Source organism: Bos javanicus, chromosome 9, assembly GCF_032452875.1.
Source record: "Bos javanicus breed banteng chromosome 9, ARS-OSU_banteng_1.0, whole genome shotgun sequence".
NCBI lineage: Eukaryota > Metazoa > Chordata > Mammalia > Artiodactyla > Bovidae > Bos > Bos javanicus.
Genome location: NC_083876.1, coordinates 32,470,676 through 32,494,410, shown reverse-complemented (window position 1 = coordinate 32,494,410; position 23,735 = coordinate 32,470,676). Strand labels below are relative to the sequence as shown.

General features: G+C 37.6%; 1 protein-coding gene and 1 long non-coding RNA gene across 6 annotated transcripts in view; one reads left to right on the top strand and one right to left on the bottom strand.

The window, feature by feature from the left end:
* Positions 1–16,276, top strand: part of LOC133253785 (uncharacterized) — a 39,550-nt gene extending 23,274 nt beyond the window's left edge. The window contains exons 3-4 of the long non-coding RNA XR_009738431.1: positions 14,362–14,563; positions 15,864–16,276. This is a non-coding gene — a long non-coding RNA (uncharacterized LOC133253785). The remainder of the gene's footprint in view (positions 1–14,361; positions 14,564–15,863) is intronic.
* CEP85L (centrosomal protein 85 like) overlaps positions 1–23,735 on the bottom strand; it is a 148,000-nt gene that overhangs the window by 35,069 nt on the left and 89,196 nt on the right. For all 5 annotated transcript variants that reach the window (XM_061427461.1, XM_061427459.1, XM_061427462.1 and 2 more), the window contains exons 4-6: positions 17,891–18,012; positions 7,699–7,816; positions 2,166–2,345 (exon numbers count right to left, since the gene is read on the bottom strand). In XM_061427461.1, coding sequence (XP_061283445.1) covers positions 2,166–2,345; positions 7,699–7,816; positions 17,891–18,012 — 420 coding nt within the window. The remainder of the gene's footprint in view (positions 1–2,165; positions 2,346–7,698; positions 7,817–17,890; positions 18,013–23,735) is intronic.

Sequence of the window (23,735 nt, the reverse complement as noted above, 5' to 3'; positions counted from 1 at the left end):
ACGGATGTTGGCACTGGTTGTGACCTGAAAAGACCACACAATCTTGTTTTTGCCTTAGCAAATGACCCTGTAAGTTACATAAGTAACCAGTCTACTTTTACTGCATGCTCCCTAATTCACACTTGATTGTTTAACTGTCTTAAATGTGACATTATCGTGACCTCAGACAGGAGCCACTAGAATAATTTAGTCATGTTGTCTTCTACCATGCAAAGGCATCCTAGGTAACTTCTTTTTCTCTGGTTGGTCAACTCTCTTCTTTGCTATCATGTCAGGCTTGCTGCTCTGGATCACAGATCTTGGCCAATACTTGATCAGACATTATCTCTGTTGTCTGTGACCACAAGCAGCTGACCACACATAATTATTGGATCTAGTTTTCTTGTTTTCTTTACCGTGCTGACTGATGGGAAGTTCTCTATTTTCTGGTTTCTGTTTATTTAACTTTCAAGTTTTCTGTTTCACATTAATAGAGGTCACTGAATTTTGAACTCCAGTGATTACCTATGGGTAAATGAATTGATGCTTTCAAACTGTTGGGGTGAAGAAGACTCTCGAGAGTCCCTTGGACTGCAAGGAGATCAAACTAGTCAATGTTAAAGGAAACCAACCATGAATATTCAAATAATTGGACAGACTGATGCTGAAGCTCCAATATTTTGGCCATCTGAGGCCAAGAGCCAACTCACTGGAAGAGACCCTGATGCTGGGACAGATTGAAGGCAGGGGGAGAAGGGGACAACAGATGAGAGGGTTGGATGGCATCACTAACTCAGTGGACATGAGTTTGAGCAAACTTCAGGAGATGGTGAAGGACAGGGAAGTCTGGCAAGCTGCAGTCCATGCAGTTACAAAGAGTCGGACATAACTTAGTGACTGAACAACAGCAACAAAAAATGAAAAGAAAAGAAAAGGGAAAGTGTTAGTCACTGAGTCATGTCTGACTCTTTGTGAGTCTATGGATTGCAGCCCGTCAGGCTCCTGTGTCCATGGAATTTTCCAGGCAAGAATACTAGAATGTGTAAATTCCCTTCTCCAGAGGATCTTCCCAACCCAGGGACTGAACCTGGGTCTCCTGCATTGCAGGCAGATTCTTTACTGTCTGAGCTACCAGGGAAGCCATCAAATGACACAATGCTAATAAATCTTTCTTATTTCAGTTATAAAAAGATAAGATTTTTCTTTCAAGAAGGTATTACACAATACTGACATCATTCCTAGAAAGCAATAGGAGAGTCCCATTTTAGAAGAAATTTACAGATTTATTTTTCTTTATTTTAAATACAATTATCAGAACAAAATAAATTAGGGAAAAAGTATTTTCCTCTAATTTTTTTATAAATTATTATTAGAACCAAGGCAGCAAACAAAGAGTTAAATTATCTTGAATTTTACTTCTAGCTTTTCAACAATTTCTATCTACCATGTAAAATGTCAAATTTTGGGGGGAAGACAAAAAATTTTAGCTCATGTGTGTGTGTGTATATACACACATGTATATCTATACTGACTCAAAAATATCAATGAGTTCCTTATCAATAGTGCCAATCTTGTCTAAAGAAAATTATGGTGACTGCCTTAAGATCACCTGAATGGGAGGTTAGTTAATAGAAGAGTAAGTTGAGTGTAACAAGAGAAATCTAAAGCCAATATAATGGAATGAGATGAAGTATGTGAAAATAATAAAGGCAGAAAGGTCAAATAAATGTACAGATACATTGTGTATATATAGGCATTTGGCTTTCACTACTTATTCTATTCAAGGGCTTCAGCTTAAATAACTTGAAGTCATGTGCTTCTGAAAGAAAGACCACTTTTATTTCATTTAGCAGTCCTTCATACCACACATGACAAAGATACAGGATCCAAAAAGGAAAAGGAGAAAAGTTATTGGTGTCAAATCTCAGCATAGGCAACTAAAAAGAGCTTTACTATTATTTAGAAAGACATAATATAATATACAATGGTGTTTTTGTTTCTCAAAAGAAAAAAAAAAGCCTGGATTTTTGTAGATAGCACAGGGTTTCTCAAAAGTTACTGTAAAACTATTCACTTTAGAATAATAAACTTGGTAAGATACCTGGCATACAGTAGATAACAAAAAAAAAAAATCATATGCTGAAGGAATGCCCTTGGCCTTATTTAACTTTATTAAAAATACCTACCTTTTCCTCCAGTTTCTTCTTCTCTTCACTAAATTGGCTTATTCTTTGTTTGAGAAACTGATTGAGCTGTAAAACTTCTTTCTCAGTAGATGCAAGCTTTTCCTCAAGTTCCTCGTGCTGGGAATGGGATGCTGACTGGTCTGAAAATGGAGTCTGCAGGGAGGTGTTCTCATATTGTGGCTATTCAGAAAGAGAAACACACAGGCAAGGCTTTACAAGTTTACTTGTCCTGAACCAATGGAAAGACATTGGAAATGAGGGACAGAACAAAGAGCATACACAAGCCTTTAATGACAGACCTCAGCAAATCCCAGCTCTCCTGCTTCTCAGTTATGTGCCATGATCAATTCAAATTACCTACCATGGCCAAGTTACACGAAGTTTTAGCACAAGGCAGAAGCTAAATAAAAAGTAGTTATTATTTGGTTAAAAGGCATAATTAGAGCGTAAAAAGTACATTATAAAGAAGTAAAAGTTCTGGGGAAATGAAGACTAAAGAACTCTTTTCTCACAGGTGATCATTTTTAGCTAACAGGTAAATGAGACATCCCTAATAAAGTTAATACATAACAATAAATACATATCAATAAATATTAATAGAGTGTTTCCCCTAACCAGAAAGTAAGGGTCATGAAATCAGGAATTTTTGTTCATCTTAATTGTTCTTATATCCCTATTTCATAGAGCAGTGACTGAGCACAACATGAGTTCAAAAATAATTGCTAAATGAACAAATGTATTATTCTCTTCATGAGCAAGGCTTTGAGGGAGAGTCAGACAAGATCTGAATAAGAGAAGATAAAGGCAAATGATACATCTGATAAGAGGTTAATATCCAAAATACATAAAGAACTCATACAACTCAACATCAAGGGGAAAAAAAAAAGAAAAAACCCAATTAAAAAATGGACAGAGGACCTGAAAAAATTTTTTCAAAGAAGACATACAGGCACATGCAAAGATGTTCAACATCACTCATTGTTGGGGAAATGCAAATCAAAGCCACAGTGAGACAGACCTCATACCTAGCAGAATGGCTATCATCAGAAAGACAACAAATAACAAGTGCTGGCCTGCCTTCCTCAATTTTTAACAAAAGGAAGAAGGGTCTTTCACATTTGGTTTTTTTCCATGCAAGCCTGTTAACTACAGGTTGAAATTTTGGTATAAGATATTGTAAGTACAAACCACTCTTGGTTCTAGTAATTCTACTATTGAAACAACTGGGGAAGTTTGAATTTTAGGATAAAGACCTGGTTCTCATTTTCCACCTATGAGATTTGGCAATGTCTAGTTCTCAGGTCATTTTGATTGTAAGGTTATTCAAAGTTTTTAATAGGCAAACAGCATTTACTTCTCAAGAGTTGTATATTTTATCTGTAAATTAATTTAAAAGGTATTTTATTTCAAAAATATACTTTTTAAACCTAGAATACACAGAATATTAAAAGCATAATTTCCTTTTTTAAATATACTAAGGAGTTAGGATGAACAAGTTATGGACCCCAAAAATGTGCAAATACAAAATGCTGTGCATAAAAAGTAATGTTTATAAATCCAAGGAAAACATTCCTTTGCTACTCTTCACAGAAATAGAGTAAACAATCCTGAAGTTTGTGAGGATCCAGAAAAGACTCTGGACAGCCAAAGCAATACTGAGAAAAAGAACAAAACCAGAAGCATCACACTCCAGATTCCAAATTACCCTACAAATCACCGTAATAAAACTGGTACTGGCACTGACACACTGACCACTGAAACCGAACGGAGAGCCCAGAATTAGACTCTAAAATACGATGTCAGCTAGTATTCAACAGGGGCCAAGAGCGCCCAGTGGGTATGGTGCTGGGAAAACTGTAGAAACACACACAGAACAATGAAAGTAGGCCCCTGCATCACGTGACTCAAAAAATTAACATAAGACCTGATACCATAAAACTCCTCGAAGTCATCGATATTTGTCTTGGCAATGACTTTTTTCTTACATAATGCCAAAAGGACAAACAGCAAAAGCAAAAATCAACAAATGAGACTAATCAAACTAAAAAAGAAGTGCAGTAAAAGAAACAATTAACAATGAAAAGACAACCTACTGACTGGGAGAACATTCTACAAACCCCGTATCAGATAAGGGGGTTAAAATCCAAAATACATAAAAGACTCATTCAACTTAACAAAAGACAACCTGATTTAAAAATAGGCAGAAGAACTAAACAGACATATTTTCAAAGAGAAAATAAAAATGGCCAACAGACACGTGAAAAAGTGCTCAACATCACATCAGGGAATGCTAATCATCAGAGAAATTCAAACCAAAATCAAAATAATATCTTACCTCCCACCTGTTAGAATGGTTATCATAAAGAAGACAAGAGATAAGTGGTGCTGGAAAGGATGTGGTGGAAAGGGGACCTTAAACATGGTTGGTGGGAGTATAAATTAGCGTGGCCATTACAGAAAACAACATGATGGTTCCTCAAAAATATAAAAAAACAAATCTACCACAGGATCCAGCAATTTCATCTCTGGATATACACCCAGAAGAAAACATGATTTCTACAAGATACATGCACTCCCATAGTTATCATAGGAGATCTAACCAGTCCATTCTGAAGGAGATCAGCCCTGGGATTTCTTTGGAAGGAATGATGCTAAAGCTGAAACTCCAGTACTTTGGCCACCTCATGCGAAGAGTTGACTCACTGGAAAAGACTCTGATGCTGGGAGGGATTGGGGGCAGGAGGAGAAGGGGACGACAGAGGATGAGATGGCTGGATGGCATCACTGACTCGATGGACGTGAGTTATCAGTGAACTCTGGGAGTTGGTGATGGACAGGGAGGCCTGGCGTGCTGCGATGCATGGGGTCGCAAAGTCGGACACAACTGAGCGACTGATCTGAGCTGATTTACAACAGCCAAGATAAGGCCACAATCCCAACATTCATCAACGTATGAATGGATAAAAGATGTAATATACAATGGAGTTTATTCAGCCATGAGAAAGGAGGATATCTTCACACATATACAGATCTTGGGCACATTATGCTAAATGAGATAAATCAGATAAAGAAAAGCAAGTACCGTATGATACCACTTATATGTGGAATCTAAATAAATTAAACCTGTAATAAACAGAAAGAACCTTCTTACCAGAGATCATGAGAAGGGGTGGAGCACCCACAGAGGATAAGAGTGTGGTGTTTAAGGGTAAAATTTCAACAAGCAGTAAATATGCCACAAGTAGTTAATGCACAGTATAATGAATACAAATAATAATATTGTACTATAATTATGTAATGTGATAAATACCACTAAAATAGCAATCATATTACATATAAATGTATCAAAGCAACATGCCATACACCTTAAACACACTGTGCGTGTGTGCTTAGTAACTTAGTCGTGTCTGACTCTTCTGTGACCCCATGGACCGTAGCCTGCCAGGCTCCTCTATCCATGGGAATTCTCCAGGCAAGAATACTGGAGTGGGTGTCCAATCCCTTCTTCAAAGGATGTTCCAGACCCAGGGGTGAAACCCAGATCTGGGTTGCAAGTGAATTCTTTGCCCTCTGAGCCACAAGGGAAGCCCAAACTCATTCCATATTACATGTCAAATTTGTTCAATAAAATATAAAGAAAAATAAAAACTTCCTTCACTAAGGAGAATTTATTGTATTAGTTGTTACTTCTAAACCTTTGCCATTTTATTCACTCTGTATCAATCTACTGAAAAACATTTATATATTTATTGTATCCATTTAGTATTGGAGGGGGTTCCTTGCATTCTCTTTTATTAATTGCACTTACCTTTTTTTAAAAAGATTGTTTTGATGTACACCATTGTTAAAGTGTTTACTTAATTTGTTACAACATTGCTTCTGTTCTATGTTTTTTGGGGGTTTTTTTGGCCACCAGTCATGTGGGATCTTAGATCTCTGACCAGGAATTGAACCTGCATTGGAAGGTGAAGTCTTAACCACTGGACCGCCAGAGGAGTCTCACACTTATCTTTTAAAATGAATTTCTCAACAATATTTTAATTCCCCCACATAATTTAAAATTCTTATAATATTTTTAGCAACCCCATTTTCCTTATATTTCTATCTGTCCTTGCAGACTGACTTAGAGAGCCCTCTACTGGTCTGATGCTATGTGTCAAAAAACATTTTCTTTAGCTTGCAGACAGATATTGAGTTTTATTTTTTTTGGTAATATTAATTGTATAATTCAAGTAAAACCTTTATTCAGAATAACGAAGTTATAAGGGGAAACTGCATGGTTCTATTAAAATACCCTTATCAAAGCAAATTATACTACTTAAGTAGTACAGAAATACCACTTTCAAATAACTGAACACTATTAATCTCAGTATGATAGAGACTTTTAGATGACATCACATAATAACAAGCTATTTGATGTATTAATAACTGAAGTATGACAAACAAGCTGGAATCTCTATGTTAAGTGCCTCTGCCGCAAATAAGTCTGTTATTTGGTCTTCATTTATCATGTCCTGATTTTAATATAACAATGCCTTTAATAAAACTGCAAGTTTAAAAATATAATGGAGGAAAAAATTACACTTAAATTGATTTAATTCTAAGAATAAAGATATAAACGGAAATGACCAAATAGAAGTACGTACTACCATAAAGTATTTGCCAGTAGTATTCATGTTCAAATAAATGATGCAAAAATGTTCACAGCGGTATTATTCACTACAGATAGAATACGGAATCCAGCCAAATGTCCACTGGAAGATGAGTAGAAAAGCGAAACATGGTATGCATCCAATGGGATGTTATTTGGCCTTAACAGGGAAGGAAATTCTGACACGTGCTACAATGTGGATGAACCTTGAGGATATTACGCTAAGTGAAATATGCCAGCCACAAAAAGACAAATACTACATAATCCCATTTAACATGAGATACCTGGAGTAATTAAAAATGACAGAGACAGAAAGTAGAATGGTAGTTGCCATGGGTCAGGGAGTGAAATGGGGAGTTACTGTTTAATGAGTATAGATTTTCACTTTTATAAGATTGTGCATAGTAGTCCCAAATTAGAAACAACCCAAATTTTGACAAGCAGAGATAGGATGGATAAATTATGCTGTTTCCATAAAATGGGAAATCAAGCAGCTATAAAAGCAAAGGAAAGGGATGCTGCCTAGGTAATGATATGGAAATAGTCATTGTATTTTATATAATATGAAAAAAAAAGCAGTATGTTGAATATTTTATATATTTTGATATCTTTTGTGTAGGATAAAATAAATTTATCTGTGAGTTGTAATAAATATCAACTTTGGGAGGCTACACTAGAAACTGATAATAGTAATTCCTGTTAGTGTGGGAAAAGCATGTGAACTGGACAGCTGGAAAACAGCACTGGAACGTCTTTTACTACACATATAAATATGAACCATAGGAACAGATTACTAGTCCCCAAATGTCCTAATCATACAGCTTAAGCATATGTTTGACAAGACTAGTAAAACGATAGCTACAAAACCCTTTGTAATCTTACCTGCAAACCAGCCCCGGAAGAACCCTCACAGTTTACATAGTGTCCTAACATGGCGTGCTGTGCTCGTAATTCATTATCCCTTATTCTTTCATGCAGGTGGGTAATTTGTTGCTTCTGCCTGCAAAACATAAGTTGGGGTCACATTACAAAAAACATACTTTTATAAGTTGATACAATTAAAAGCAGAATTTTCAGTATTCTAATTTGGCATTAAGAGTTAGAAGTATGATCTTAAAATTCATAAGAAGAAATCTTTTTAAACTACAGTACCATGAGATATGTTAAATATAGAAAAAAGTTTATACTGAGTACTTCTGGTTACTTAAAAGAACATAATCTTTTGTAGAATACTCTTTCTAGGTTCTAACAAAGTCATGCTTTGCTTTCTTTCTTCTTGCTGCCTAGTATACAAACTGTTTCATTCTCAGTCTGGAATGTCGTTATCTTAATATCATTCTTTCCATTCATCCAAATTCTTTTTGACACACAATACCAATTGAAACATCTGAAAAAACTCATTGTAAGGAGTGACAGGTATTTTTATAAATATCATGTAGTTCACTTGCTGTACTCTGCCTGCACCTTATCTACAATATCCAGGTTGCATGATCTATGCAGAAACATCACTAATGATGGAGAACTCACATGGTGGCAGATTTACATATCTTGATGGCGCTGAAATTTCATTTTAATGTCACCTCATGCTGGACCCGGACACGATGAAGTTCAAATATTTCCTCAGTGGATCATAACTTACTTTAATCAAATTGTGTAACTTTTGAGAATGTTTCCTAAAACATCTGAAAACTGTTAATGTGTCAGGCAACATGCTAAGAGTTTTATATGTATTATCATTAATCATCAAAAATTTAATAACAAGACTCATAATGAGGTTGTAAGAGATAGAGAGGGAAGACAGATTGAAATAAAAGAAGAGGTGACCAAAGGTATAGGGTGGAAAGACAAAGACCAGTAAAATTTTATTAGTTTGTTTATATTATACTATAAACTATTAAGTATGTGATAACATGTCTAAAAAATGTAATATCTTAATTTAAAAATATTTTATTACTAAAAAATGCTATCATTTGAGCCTTCAGCAACGTGTATGTTTCACACTTAATTACATGTGGAAGTAAAATCATATAATTTTGCTAGGTAAACTTTTAAAATCAGTGGTGAATTCTTTGGTATAGTGTGGATTTTTTAAAAAAATAGAATTCATACTAAATGTCCTTCTAACTCACCTGCTTTATAACCTGGGATTTATGATCAGATTCCTAAAGCAAGGCATATGTGTACATATCAGGTTATTAAAAGTTATTAACTCTAATTTCACATACATGATCAATTAACAGATGAGATATTGCTCATAGCAATTTATAGTACAGCTTTCATTTTGAGATAGATCCCATAATGCAAGATGGGGTATTTATTTATTATATTTATATCATATTTATTCTCTATCACAAGTGTTGAATTAAGATTTCATTATTTTTATCAGTTTACTTGAGTATTTAATACAGTTTTAATAGTGTGTTTCTAAGTTATTTTGGCTGTTTATACCTAGATATATTTATTGTTCAGTTGCTCAGTCATGTCCAACTCTTTATGACCCCATAGACTGCAGCACACCAGGCCTCCCTGTCCTTCATCATCTCCCGGAGCCTGCTCAAACTCATGTCTGTTGAGTCAGTGATGCAATCCAACCACCTCATCCTCTGTCGTCCCCTTCTCTGGCCTTCAATCTTTCCCATCCGAGCCTTTTCTAAGGAGTAGGCTCTTCGAATCAAGTGGCCAAAGTATGGGAGCTTCAGCTTCAGCATCATTCCTTCCAATGAATATTCAGGACTGATCTCCTTTAGGATGGACTGGTTGGATCTCCTTGCAGTCCAAGGGACTCTCAAGAGTCTTCTACATCACAGTTCAAAAGCATCAATTCTTCAGTGCTCAACCTTCTTTATGGTCCAACGCTCACATCCATACATGACTACTGGAAAAACCATAGCTTTGACTAGACGGACCTTTGTCAGCAAAGTCATGTCTCTGCTTTTTAATATACTGTCTAGGTTGGTCATAGCTTTTCTTCCATGGAGCAAGTGTCTTTTAGTATCATGGCTGCAGTCAGCATCTACAGTGATTTTTGGAGCCCAAGAAAATAAAGTCTCTGTTTCTGTTATTTCCCCATCTATTTGCCATGAAGTGATGGGACTGGATGCCATGATCTTGGTTTTTTGAATGTTGATATTTAAGACAGCTTTTCACTCTCCTCTTTCACCTTCATCAAGAGGCTCTTTAGTTCCTCTTCACTTTATGCCATAGGGGTGGTGTCATGTGCATATATGAGGTTATTTTGATATTTCTCCCAGCAATCTTGATTCCAGCTTGTGCTTCATCCAGCCCAGCATTTTGTGTGATGTACTCTGCATAGAAGTTAAATAAGCAGGGTGACAATACACAGCCTGACATACTCCTTTCTCGATTTGTAACAAGTCTGTTGTCCCATGTTCAGTTCTAACTGTAGCTTTTTGACCTGCATACAGGTTTCTCAGGAGGCAGGTCAGGTGGTCTGGTATTCCCATCTTTTTAAGAATTTCCCACAGTTTGTTGTGATCCATACAAAGACTTTGGTGTAGTCAATGAAGCAGAAATAGATGTCTTTCTGGAATTCTCTTGCTTTTCCTATGATTCAATGGATGTTGGCAATTTGATATCTGATTCCTCTGCCTTTTCGAAATCCAGCTTGAACATCTGGAAGTTCTCAGTTTATGTTCTGTTGAAGTCTAGCTTGCAGAATTGTGAGGCTTACTTTGCTAGCGTGTGAAAGGAGTGCAATTGTGAGGTAGTTTGAACATTCTTTGGCACTGCCTTTCTTTGAGATTGGAATGAAAACTGACCTTTTCCAGTCCTGTGGCCACTGCTGACTTTTCCAAATTTGCTGGCATACTGACTGCAGCACTTTACCAGCATCATCTTTTAGGATTTGAAATAGCTGAGCTGGAATTCCATCACCTCCATTAGCTTTGTTCACAGTGATGCTTCGTAAGGCCCACTTGACTTCGCACTCCAAGGTGTCTGGTTCTAGGTGAGTGATCACACCATCATGGTTATCTGGGTCATTGACATCAGGAAGAAGGCATAGATATCCTTCTACCCACTGCTTTTCAGCACTGTCCCTGAAGCCCTAGCTAGTGAAGATACGAGTGCAAAGTTCTGCAGCATCACACTGAGGTACAGGCCTCTCTGAGCCTCATCAAGGAGCCTCCCTTCCTCCCAGGAGAGGTACCCAGCAACGTCTTCAAAGCTTATACTGTTCCTGAGGTGGGTCCCTTAGCGCTGCCACTGCCATCAGACTCTAGCCAGAGTGGGCTGGGAGCGGCTGGGGCATGGGACACGTAGGTTCCGCTCCAGGCCCTGGTGCAGGGCACCTGGGGTGGCATTGTGGAACCTCAGAGCCACCTCTATGGCACGTGGACAGCACCCGCTCTCACGCCTTTTAGGTCTCATCACAGGGTCCCAAACCAGTGCTCCCGAACCAGAACAGACTCACTGGCAGTTTAAAAGAACCTAGGTATATAGCATCGTAAAATCAATTTCTAAATCTATTTCGTTTCAAGGCCAACTGCTATACTGTGTGAAACTCCATTCAGACACCAAACACTGTAACTTAGCACTGGATTTCACAACTCTTCGGGCAGAGTCCCCAGCAAGAAAGCCTCACTTCAGATGCCAGGCAAGTGGGATCCCAGGTCACCCACACTTTTAGCCAACTGGCCACAAATCTGGTGAGTTCCCCAAATTTTTATTATAGAATTTCACTGCATGGGCATGACCGATTAAATCACCAGCTGTGTGACTGAATTCAATCTCCAGTCCTGGAGGCTGAACTAGCTCCAAGACCCAACCCTCTGACCACAGCGTTGGTCTCTCTGGTGAACAGCCCAGGTCCTGAAGCAGAAATTCAGGGCTCAAGAATCACCTCATTAGTATAAATGCAGGTGTGTTCTAGGGCTCATGAATACAAAAGACCTATATATTGTCACCCTGCTTATTTAACTTATATGCAGAGTATATCATGAGAAACGCTGGGCTGGATGCAGCACATGCTGGAATCAAGACTGCCAGGAGACATATCAATAGCCTCAGATATATAGATGACACCACACTTATGGCAGAAAGTGAAGAGGAACTAAAAAGCCTCTTGATGAAAGTGAAAGTGGAGAGTGAAAAAGTTGGCTTAAAGCTCAACATTCAGAAAACAAAAATCATGGCATCTGGTCCCATCACTTCATGGCAAATAGATAAGGAAACAGTGGCTGACTTTATTTTGGGGGGTCCAAAAATCACTGCAGATGGTGACTGTAACCATGAAATAAAAAGATGCTTACTCCTTGGATGAAAAGTTATGACCAACCTAGACAGCATATTAAAAAGCAGAGACATTACTTTGCCAACAAAGGTCCATCTTGTCAAAGCTATGGTTTTTCCAGTGGTCATGTATGGATGTGAGAGTTGGACTATAAAGGAAGCTGAGTGCTGAAGAATTGATGCTTTTGAACCGTGGTGTTGGAGAAGACTCTTGAGAGTCCCTTGGACTGCAAGGAGATCCAACCAGTCCATCCTAAAGGAGATCAGTCCTGAATGTTCACTGGACAGACTGATGCTGAAGCTGAAACTCCAATACTTTGGCCACCTGATGTGAAGAGCTGACTCATTTGAAAAGATCCTGATGCTGGGAAAGATTGAAGGCAGAAGGAGAAGGGGACGACAGAGGATGAGATGGTTGGATGACATCACCGACTCAATGGAGATGAGTTTGAGTAGACTTCAGAGTTGGTGATGGACAGGGAGGCCTGGCGCGCTGTTGTCTATGGGGTTTGCGAACAGTCAGACATGACTGAACGACTGAACTGAACTGAAAGATTTAGTCTCCTTCCGAAGAACCCCGAACAGTGGCTAGTCAGATTTCTTAATATTGGACAATTTTAAGAAGATTTGTAGGTACTATGTTGGAAATTGCAAGTAATGACAGAATGAGATTCTCCTCTGTGCTGATAGTATCATTTACTAATAACATTAACTCAGCTATCTCCACTGAGCGTAGCAGGTTTCCTCTCTGAATCAGGTTCCAGTGCACCTTCTATTTTATCTGTTCAATTCAGTGGCAGGAGCCAAGCAACTTCTAAGTGTAAACCATTATAAGAACCATGAGTATCAGCAACAGCATAGATTAACCAAAAACCTTAGCTTCTTTTTCATTAAAATGAGGCTATTTCCTCTGAACAAATATTTAGTGAGTTTCTATTATAATAAAATATACTTGAAACTCTCTTCTGTGAAGGAGCTCAGAATCCACTGAGGAAAGACAATTACATAAATATAACTATTATATACACAAAACACATATAATGAGGCTACTCTTTGTTAAATGGCCACTGTGCATCAGACAGGATTAAGACTTTTTACACACATTCATTCATTTAATCCTCATGCTGTACAGCTAGGTGGGAGAGGGGAGTTGCCTAAAACAGTGATCTTCGAAAACCTCACTTTTTGCTTAAGTAGTGAAACTCCTTGTACCCAGGCAGACGAGACAATCAATTTGCAAAAGGTCAAGTATCTTATTCAGAATGACCTAAATGATTAGTATCGAGTATAAAGAATTAGGAAACCAGCTTTCCTCCTTTGAGTTGCTTTTGCAATTAAACTATGTGCTTTTTCTCATAAGATGGGGACACTTAAGAACAGTTTCTTTTTCTTACTTTTTAAAACAATTTTATTTTATATTGGAGTATAGTTGATTAACAATGCTCTATTAGTTCCAGGTGTACAGCAAAGTGATTTAGTTACATATATAAATGTACATTCTTTTCCAAATTCTTTTCCCATTTAGGTTATTACAGAATATTGAACAGATTTCCCTGTGCCATATACAGTAGGTCCTTGTCGGTTACCTATTTTAAAAATACATCTATGTCAATTCCAAACTTTCAATCTATCGCTCTGATCATTTCTCACTGGTAACCATAAGAACAGTTTCTATAGCAGCTAATTTTCCTTAACATTTGATCTTCTTTGATCTAATTAACCAAAATCTATAAAAGCTATAGGCATGGTAAAAAAATTTTTTTCTCATGCAATCATGAACAACTTGATATTTTCAGGAATAATATCCAGTGTAGAATTTTTAGTTAAGTGACTTTAAAGGTATCATCAACCACACCATATTCCAAAATAGAAAAGTTTGGCATCTTTACTCTTAGCTTCATCCATTAAGAAACTAAATCTTGTCATCTCACTCTCTGAAATAGCCTCTGTATGTGTTATCACAATTTTAAAGGCCATTACTCTAATCTGGTTCCTAGAAAAAATATACTATTATTTTGTTCTCATTTTTAGTACTATATTTGTTATATAAAGATTTTTATACTTGAACATTTTTTGCTTTTAAATTCTGATTCTATTGCTACAGAAAGAGGAGCTACTTTTTCTTCCTCTGTCTTATACAATATCAAATGCATTAATCATCACAAATTTTATAACAGACTTGTAAAATATCGAAGATTATTTAAGACACTGGGTGCGGTGTACGATTCACAAAAACATCCATAATTATTCCCTTCCCTATATTATTTACACACCTTTTGTTCCTTCTGTCCACAGGTGAAGTCTCCTGGCCTTGTGACCAATCAGAACATAGAGGAAGTGATTCTGTGCCATTTCTGAGCCTAATCTCCAAGAGACTGCGTGTGCTTCATTTTCTCTTTGAACTTCACCCAGCCACCCTACAAACAAACCCTAGCTAGAATACTGCAGGATAACGGAACCCTGCAGATGCTTGTATGGGAGCATACAAGCCATCCAGGTGAGGCTAGCCTAGACCAGCCAACTCCTACTCATGCCAATGCAGAAGATATAAATAGACAATTCTCCAAAGAAGACACACAGATGGCCAAAAGATACATGAAAAGATGCTCAACATTGCTAATTATTAGAGAAATGCAAATCAAAACTACAATTAGGTATGACCTCACACCAGTGAGAATGGCCATCAACAAAAAGTCTACAAATAATAAATGCTGGAGAGGATGTGGAGAAAAGGGAACCTTCCTATACTGTTGGTGGGAATGAAAATTGGTACAGCTACTATGGAGAACAGTATGGAGGTTCCTTAAAAAATGCAAAGTGGAGCTACCATATGATCCTGCCATCCCATTCCTGGCCATATATCTGGAGAAAACTATAACTTGAAAAGATATGCACCCCAATGTTCACTGCAACACTATTTACAATGGCCAAGACATGGGAACAACCTAAATGTCCACCAACAGATGAATGGATAAAGATGTGGTACCCATAAACAACACAATATTATGCAGCCATAAAAAAGAATGAAATAATGCCATTTGCAGCAACATGAATGAAATATAGAGATTATCATACTAAGTCAGTCCAAGATAAGTATTTTACAGTAAAAAAAATATATCATTTATATGTGGAATCTAAAATATGATACAAATGGAACTTATTTACAAAACAGAAACTCACAGACATAGAAAACAAACTTATGGCTACCAAAGGGGAAAGATGGTGGGGATGGATAAATTAAAAACTAGAGTAACACAGTGTATGGTGTTAGTTGCTGAGTTGTGTATGACTCTTTGTGACCCCATGGACTGTAGCCCACCAGGTTTCTCTGTCCATGGAATTGTCCAGGCAAGAAATACTGGAGTGGGTTGCCATTTACTTCTCCAGGGGATCTTCCCAATCCAGGGGTTGAACCCACATTTCCTGCACTGTAGGCAGATTCTTTATCATCTGAGCCACCACATACATATATAAGGGCCTACAGCATAGCAGAAAGAACTATACTCAATATTTTATAATAAACCTACATGATAAAATAATCTGAAAAGATTTATATATAAATATGTATGAATATATATATACACATATAGATATATATGAATCATTTAGCTGTATTACCTATACATTGTAATCATTTATACTTCAATAAAAAAAATTTTAATTAAAACAAGAATTGGCCAACTGAGCAACTCTGAATGATTTTGGATTATTTCCTTAGTATCCTTCTATATATACAAAATTGATAAATATATTTAATAGACTATATTAATAACTATCTGTATTTCTTACTTTCATAGACTGAACGCTGGGAGCCTTCCCTGAGATTCATACATTAAATCCTAACGCCCAACATGTGATACAGAAGGTGGAGGTGGAGGGTCTTTGGGAAGTGATTAGGTCATGAAGACCAAGTTCTCACAAATGCAATTAGCATCACGACAAAAGCAGCTCTGGAGAGCTCCCTTGCCCCTTTCACCACATGAGGCTACAGCAAGAAGATGGCCATCTATGAACCAGGAAGTTGGCTCTCACCAGATTCTCACTGAATGGGCCAGTGCCTTGGACTTCCCAGCCTCTAGAAGTGGGAGAAATAAATGGTTATTGTCTATAAGCATTCTATTATTTTCCTCTATTTCTTTGCATTGTTCATTTAAAAAGGCATTCTGATCTCGCCTTGCTATTCTCTGGAACTCTGCATTCAGATGGGTATATCTTTCCTTTTCTCCTTTGCCTTTCACGATTCTTCTTCTCTCAGCTATTTGTAAGGCCTCCTTAGACTACCATTTTGCCTCTTTGCATTTCTTTTTCTTGGGGATGGTTTTCATCAGTGCCTCCTGTACAGTGATGCTGGAAAAAACTGAAGGCAGGAGGAGAAGGGGATGACAGAGGACGAGATGGTTGGATGGCATTACCGACTCAATGGACACGAGTTTGAGCAAACTCTGGGAGATGGTGAAGGATGGGAAAGACTAGCGTGCTACAGTCCATGGGGTCACAAAGAGTCCGACATGACTGCGTAACTGAACAATAATAAGCTACCCAGTCTACGGTATTTTGTTATAGCAGCCCAAATGAACTAAGACATCTATTAACTTATACTCAATAGAATGGTATAATGGTGTCTAAATAATAATAAAAGCTGAGTGATTCTCATTGAGGACAAATCAATTCATATTAATGAAAGTCTGAATTTTGGTCTGTTTAAAAACAGCATTAATTTCGAGTATATACAATAAATTAAGTATTAAAAATATATATCCAATGCTGCTGCTGCTGCTAAGTCGCTTCAGTCATATCCAACTCTGTGCGACCCCACAGATGGCAGCCCACCAGGCTCCCCCGTCCCTGGGATTCTCCAGGCAAGAACACTGGAGTGGGTTGCCATTTCCTTCTCCAATGCATGAAAGTGAAAAGTGAAAGTGAAGTCGCTCAGTCGTGTCTGACTCTTCGCGATCCCATGCACTGCAGCCCACCAGGCTCCTCCGTCCATGGGATTTTCCAGGCAAGAGTACTGGAGTGGGGTGCCATTGCCTTCTCTGAACTGTGTCTATACTTATACATAAAATTCACTTATACTAGAAACATCTAATATTTTAAGATAGTTTTTCATAAAATCAATTGTAACAATCTCTTGCAATCTTCATTCATTTAAATGAATACAAATAAATAAATAAATACTAACATGGACGTTATCAAGCACTAAGCACAGGTACTACATGCCAGGCTCTGTTCAAGATGGTTGAGAACATAGTGGAGAGTAAGGAAGTCAGAAGGTCTGTGCACTAGTTCATATTCCAGCAGATCATGCTTAACATTAAGTTTCTAAGCAAAATCTTTTGAAATTTCAACTATTAAATATATTTAAAAGTTTGAATAAGGATTTAATTTTAAGATTAAAATACCTAGTACTTTATCTCATAAAAGCACATGAAAATAAGTAGTAACTAGCATTGATTAAGAAAAAATGCCTTCTCAAGCTATCTTCCAATTACCATGATAGGCAACAGGTTTAATTATCCCCAAAGTACACATAAATGATGTAGAATCAATATAGATCATAAATAATTAATATTAAGATTTATTGCTCAGAATAATCAGGAGTCTATTCAGTTTAAAATAATTTTTTTTTCCAGAGCTTTGGTACTCAGATAGGCAAAATTTTGGAAATGTCTGGGACTGGGAATAGACAGACATGAGACTTCAATGTCCTTGTAAGGTTCTATTTCTTAAACTCTAAGTGGTAGGTACAAAGATACTTGCTTTATTAATCTACACTTCTGCATGCCTGAAATACTCAGTAATAATTTTAAAAAAAATGACTCACCGATCAATTACAATCTCTTTCTGCCTTAGTAGTCCTTCTTTTATTTTCAGCACTGATTCCCACTTACTGAAATCTTGATAGCTGGGAGGTGAATAACTTTGACGAGATGATCCAGACAAAACCTGCACAAACATGTTTACACTATTAGTACGTCAGAAGTGGCTAAAGGGAATATTTATATGTCATCTAGTATTTTCCCAATGATTTTCATAAAAAAATTTAAATTACACCTGTGAATACAACATAACATGAAGAATTTCAAGGAAGTTCTAAAGTAAATGTACAAATCTAATCAAGAATCGGTAGACAACAGAACACATTACAATACTAAATGTAAGATGTTGGTCTCATTATCTTGTGGAAGCTTTCTGCAAATAAGAAAATGAACCATGCCTAAGGAAGGAGCACAGTAAGGCTAGACTAGACTGTACATGTATTACCAGACGCGTTTCCAGGTCTTGAAATTGTCATTCATCACATCATCCTTTAATTACATCAAAATTTCTAAAGCTAAAGTATTTTCCCAAAGTAGTAAATATATCCATAGAAAATAACTATTAATCAGATAATCTAGATGACTGCCGCTCTCTAGTGTATCATTTAGAAAAAAAAAATGTTTAGACTTTTAAAAATATTTAAGATATTTAAACAACACAAACAACAACAAAACCAATTTAACATATCTTCAAACTTCTATCACTGAAACAAAATTAAAATTTTAATACTGGTGGTACTGGCTGAACTGACTCCTCAAAATGATGCTGAAGTTCTAACCCCTAATTCCTCAGAATGGAGCCTCATTTAGAAATACAGACTCTACAGATAAAGTCAAGATGAAGTCATTAGACTAACACAAAAGGGGAAATGTGAACACAGACATGCACAGAGGGAAGACTGTGTAAAGAGATGAATATAACATGATTGCCAGAAAATCACTAGAAACAGCCTGAAACAGACTTTCATTCACAGCCCTCAGAAGGAATGCATTCTGCTGACACCTTGATTCTGAACTTTTAACCTCCAGAACTGTGAGACATAAATTTCTGTTGTGTAAGCTACCTTGTTTGTCTGTTATGGCAGCTCTAAGAAACTAATACAATTGGTAAATCAAAGAGGAACACAAATTCCTTGGCAAGCTAAGAGATGCTACATGAACACCAAAAAGCAACTTTCAAGGAATTCAAACTTGCAGCAATATCTTTATCCTTTGCCTTCCAAAGATCTACTGACAAGACTTGCTTCTGAATAAACCAGTAACTGGGTGACATCAACTAGTCCTAGATTAAACCTTTAAAATGCCTGTCAAGTATACAAGGACAGGATGTTTCAGGCAGCAGCAGATGAACAGACTAAGAATGGTAGAAACCATGTGATAACAGGGTACTTCACTTTGTCAAATGGGCAGATATTTGGAGTCGAGATGACACACAGGGTTATAGAGACAGGTTAGTCAGAGATTTAGTTTTTGAATTTCATTCTTTCTTCTGCCTAATATACAACTCAGGTTGACACTGGGCGAACATGCGCCAGTATGGATATATTAGTTGTTGCAGTACTGAAGCATTTTCACTGTGGTTGAAAATAGATGCTGCCCAAACACCTTGGAAGGGCTTCCCTAGTGGCTAGATGGTAAAGATTCTCCCTGCAACGCAGGAGACCCAGGTTCAATCCCTGGGTCAGGAAGAGCCCCTGGAGAAGATAGAAACCCACTCCAGTATTCTTGCCTGAAGCCACAGTCCACGGGGTCGCAGAGTCAGACATAACTCAGTGACTAACACTTTCAAACCCCTGAATGTCCTATCCAATACTTAGGCCACTCCTCAGAGCTTTCCATCACCCAACAAAGAGTTACTTCCTGGCATAAACGGGGGCCTTCAGGACACCACTCATGGCATCCTTCCTGACAGGCTGGTTTCTGCTAATCAGTCTCTCAAAATTCTCCCATTTCAACACTATCTACCAGCTTATATGTAGCCGCCAGAGCCAGGATTCAAATACAGGCAGCCTAGCAAAAACGTACCACACCGTCTCACTCTTTCTATTATGGCCCAGCTGACCAAGAAGGTATTTCAAATTTCATATCATAGGAGCTGGAAAAAATGTTTGACAGTAACTGCTCTTAAAAACTTGAGACAATTAAGCACTATAAACAATATTGCTGATATTAAGCGAAAGTCTCTGCTTATTACAACTCCATGTTACTTCAGTTCAGTTCAGTCCAGTCACTCAGTGGTGTCCGACTCTTTGCGACCCCATGAATCGCAGCACGCCAGGTCTCCCTGTCCATCACCAACTCCCGGAGTTCACTCAAACTCATGTCCATCGAGTCGGTGATGCCATCCAGCCATCTCATCCTCTGTCGTCCCCTTCTCCTCCTGCCCCCAAGCCCTCCCAGCATCAGATGAGAGATCAGTCTTTTCCAATGAGTCAATTCTTTGCATGAGGTGGCCAAAGTACTGGAGTTTCAGCTTTAGCATCAGTTCTTCCAAGGGACTCTCAAGAGTCTTCTCCAACACCACAGTTCAAAAGCATCAATTCTTTGGCGCTCAGCCTTCTTCATAGTCCAGCTCTCACATCCAACATGACCACTGGAAATACCATAGACCTGACTAGACGGACCTTTGTGGGCAAAGTAATGTCTCTGCTTTTCAATATGCTATCTAGATTGGTCATAACTTTCCTTCCAAGGAGTGTCTTTTAATTTCATGGCTGCAATCACCATCTGCAATGATTTTGGAGCCAAAAAAAATAAAGTCTGACACTGTTTCCCCATCTATTTCCCATGAAGTGATGGGACCGGATGCCATGATCTTCGTTTTCTGAATGTTGAGCTTTAAGCCAACTTTTTCACTTTCCTCTTTCACTTTAATCAAGAGGCTTTTTAGTTCCTCTTCATTTTCTGCCATAAGGGTGGTGTCATCTGCATATCTGAGGTGATTGATATTTCTTCCGGCAATCTTGATTCCAGCTTGTGCTTCTTCCAGCCCAGCGTTTTTCATGATGTACTCTGCATATAAGTTAAATAAAGAGGGTGACAATATACAGCCTTGACGTACTCCTTTTCCTATCTGGAACCAGTCTGTTGTTCCACGTCCAGTTCTAACTGTTGCTTCCTGACCTGCATACAGATTTCTCAAGAGACAGATCAGGTGGTCTGGTATTCCCATCTCTTTCAGAATTTTCCACAGTTTATTGTGATCCACACAGTCAAAGGCTTTGGCATAGTCAATAAAGCAGAAATAAATGTTTTTCTGGAACTCTCTTGCTTTTTCAATGATCCAGCAGATGTTGGCAATTTGATCTCTGGTTCCTCTGCCTTTTCTAAAACCAGCTTGAACATCTGGAAGTTCACGGTTCACATATTGCTGAAGCCTGGCTTGTAGAATTATTTTACTAGCGTGTGAAAGTGAAGTTGCTCACTCGTGTCCAACTCTTTGCGACCCCATGGACTGTAGCCTACCAGGCTCCTCCCTTCATGGGATTCTCCAGGCAAGAGTACTGGAGTGGGTTGCCATTTTCCTTCTCCAGGGGATCTTCCCGACCCAGGGATCAAACTCGGGTCTTCCATATTCCAAGCAGACGCTTTAACCTCTGAGCCACCAGGTTACTAGTATGTGAGATGAGTGCAATTGTGTAGTAGTTTGAGCATTCTTTAGCATTGCCTTTCTTTGGGATTGGAATGAAAACTGACCTTTTCCAGTGACTATCAATTTAATCGGTAGTCATTTCATGCAATTTAGTCAAACTGTAGTTCAAACAGGAATTCATTAAAAGTGGTAACAACTAAGACCATATTAATAATTCTAAAACTCAACATAAGTTGTGGAAATTATCAGAATGATATGGTAAACTGTTTGTGCTATAATTATTACATTTGTAGAATAAAAGTGAATATATATTTAATTTATATATTGAATTAAATATTAATCTCCTGGTAACATGTTACAGATATTTTAAATACTGGTTTTTGTATATCATTTTCATGCCTAACAGAAAATTTCTAAGACAGCTTGAGCATCTACGGTATCCTCTTCCAAGGATCTAAAAAAGTTTCCTCCATTGAGGATTACAAGTCAGGAAAGACCTATACCACGATATTTTAAGCTATGCTTTACTTTACACATCTTGTACTTATTTCAGTAAGACAAGTGCCTAGACAATACATGATGACATTTACAAGATGACATGAATTATTCTATTCTTCCACAAGTTAGCTGCTAAAAATTTTTCCCATGGTTGACAACTTCCTAAGAAGTCTCTTCTTATTTTATAAAACTTCTTGGCATCAAGAAAGAAGTAAAGAAAAGAAAAAAGTAGGTCTGCAGTAGAAAAGCAATCAACAATATACTTGGTTTATAGCACTTCATCTATTGACAAGATGGACTGCTGAAGTACTGAGTTGGCCAAAAATTTCATTCAGGTTTTTCTGTAACGGTGTATGGAAAAACTTGAATGAACTTTTTGGCCAATCCAATACTTGCCAGACACATTTATGAATATATATAAAACAAAATATGAGACTTTATTCTTCCAATTTGTACCTTCCTTGATCTAAACCCTTTAGAAAATTGAGCAAATAGGAAGAAAGGAAAGGAAACCTTTCTCTGTAATTAAGACAATTAAACAATTACCAAACCAGTTGCATGGCAATCTTCTTACTAAACTTCAATCCTGATTCATAAAATAGTCTAAAAATGAGAATGAATCATGACAACCAAATGCTGCAGGCGGTGTGTAATTAGTCGCTCAGTCGTGTCGGACTCTGCCACCCCATGGACTATAGCCCGCCAGGCTCCTCTGCCGTGGGAATTCTCCAGACAAGAATACGGGAGTGGGTTGCCATGCCCTCCACCAGGGGATCTTCCCAACCCAGGGATCAAACCCAGGTCTCCTACATTGCAGGCAGATTCTTTACCATCTAAGCCACCAGGGAAGCCTTAATCCTGACTCATTAAAATAGTTCAAAAAAGAGAATGAATCCTAACAACCAAATGCTGCAGGTAGAGTTACATGCAATTTTAAAAATCTGTTTATATCTGCCCTACACTGAAAATGACAATTATGGAAACATGTTACCTTTTAAGGCTTTTATAATGAGGCTTTAGTGTATGCTATTCTAAATGAACTTATAGAACACAATTTGAAACACCTAGTAAGAGTTATTAAAATCATAGCAAGGCAGCTACTGTACCTTTATGATTTTGCACACTATATAAACAACTACATTACTTAAGATATACAGAAAAGAAACTGATGAAATTTTATTTTTAATATAATTTATAGCGAATTGGAAGTTTGTATCCTTTGACCTACATCTTCCCATCTCCCCACCGCCCTAACCTCTGGTAACCACTACTCTAGTTTTTATTTCTGTAAGTTTGGCATTTTTAGATTCTACATGTAAGTGACATTATATGGTATTTGTCTTCCTCCGACTTATTTCATTTGGTCAACTAACTTTCACAAGGGGTACAAAGCTAATTAAATGGGGAACTGAATTTGGTGTCCAATCAAAAGAAGTGAAAAATGTATGTCTACAAAGACCTACAGGCAAACACTTCATCACTCCAAACTGGAAACAAACCATTAACTGATAAATGGATAAACTGTGCCATATCCACAAAATGCAATACTAACTTAACAAAAACAAAATGTATATCTAAACGCCGTGGGCTTAAACTTTATTTTTCTACCTCAAAGAAAGACTGCGGTAAAATCAAGGTCTTGCCTGCCTGGGGAAAATGTGTAAGTACTCAAAGATGCACTGTGGATGAGACAATGCACTGCCTCGGCTATAATTTCCTACCTGTTCATCACTACGGTACCATTTTACATTGACAAATAA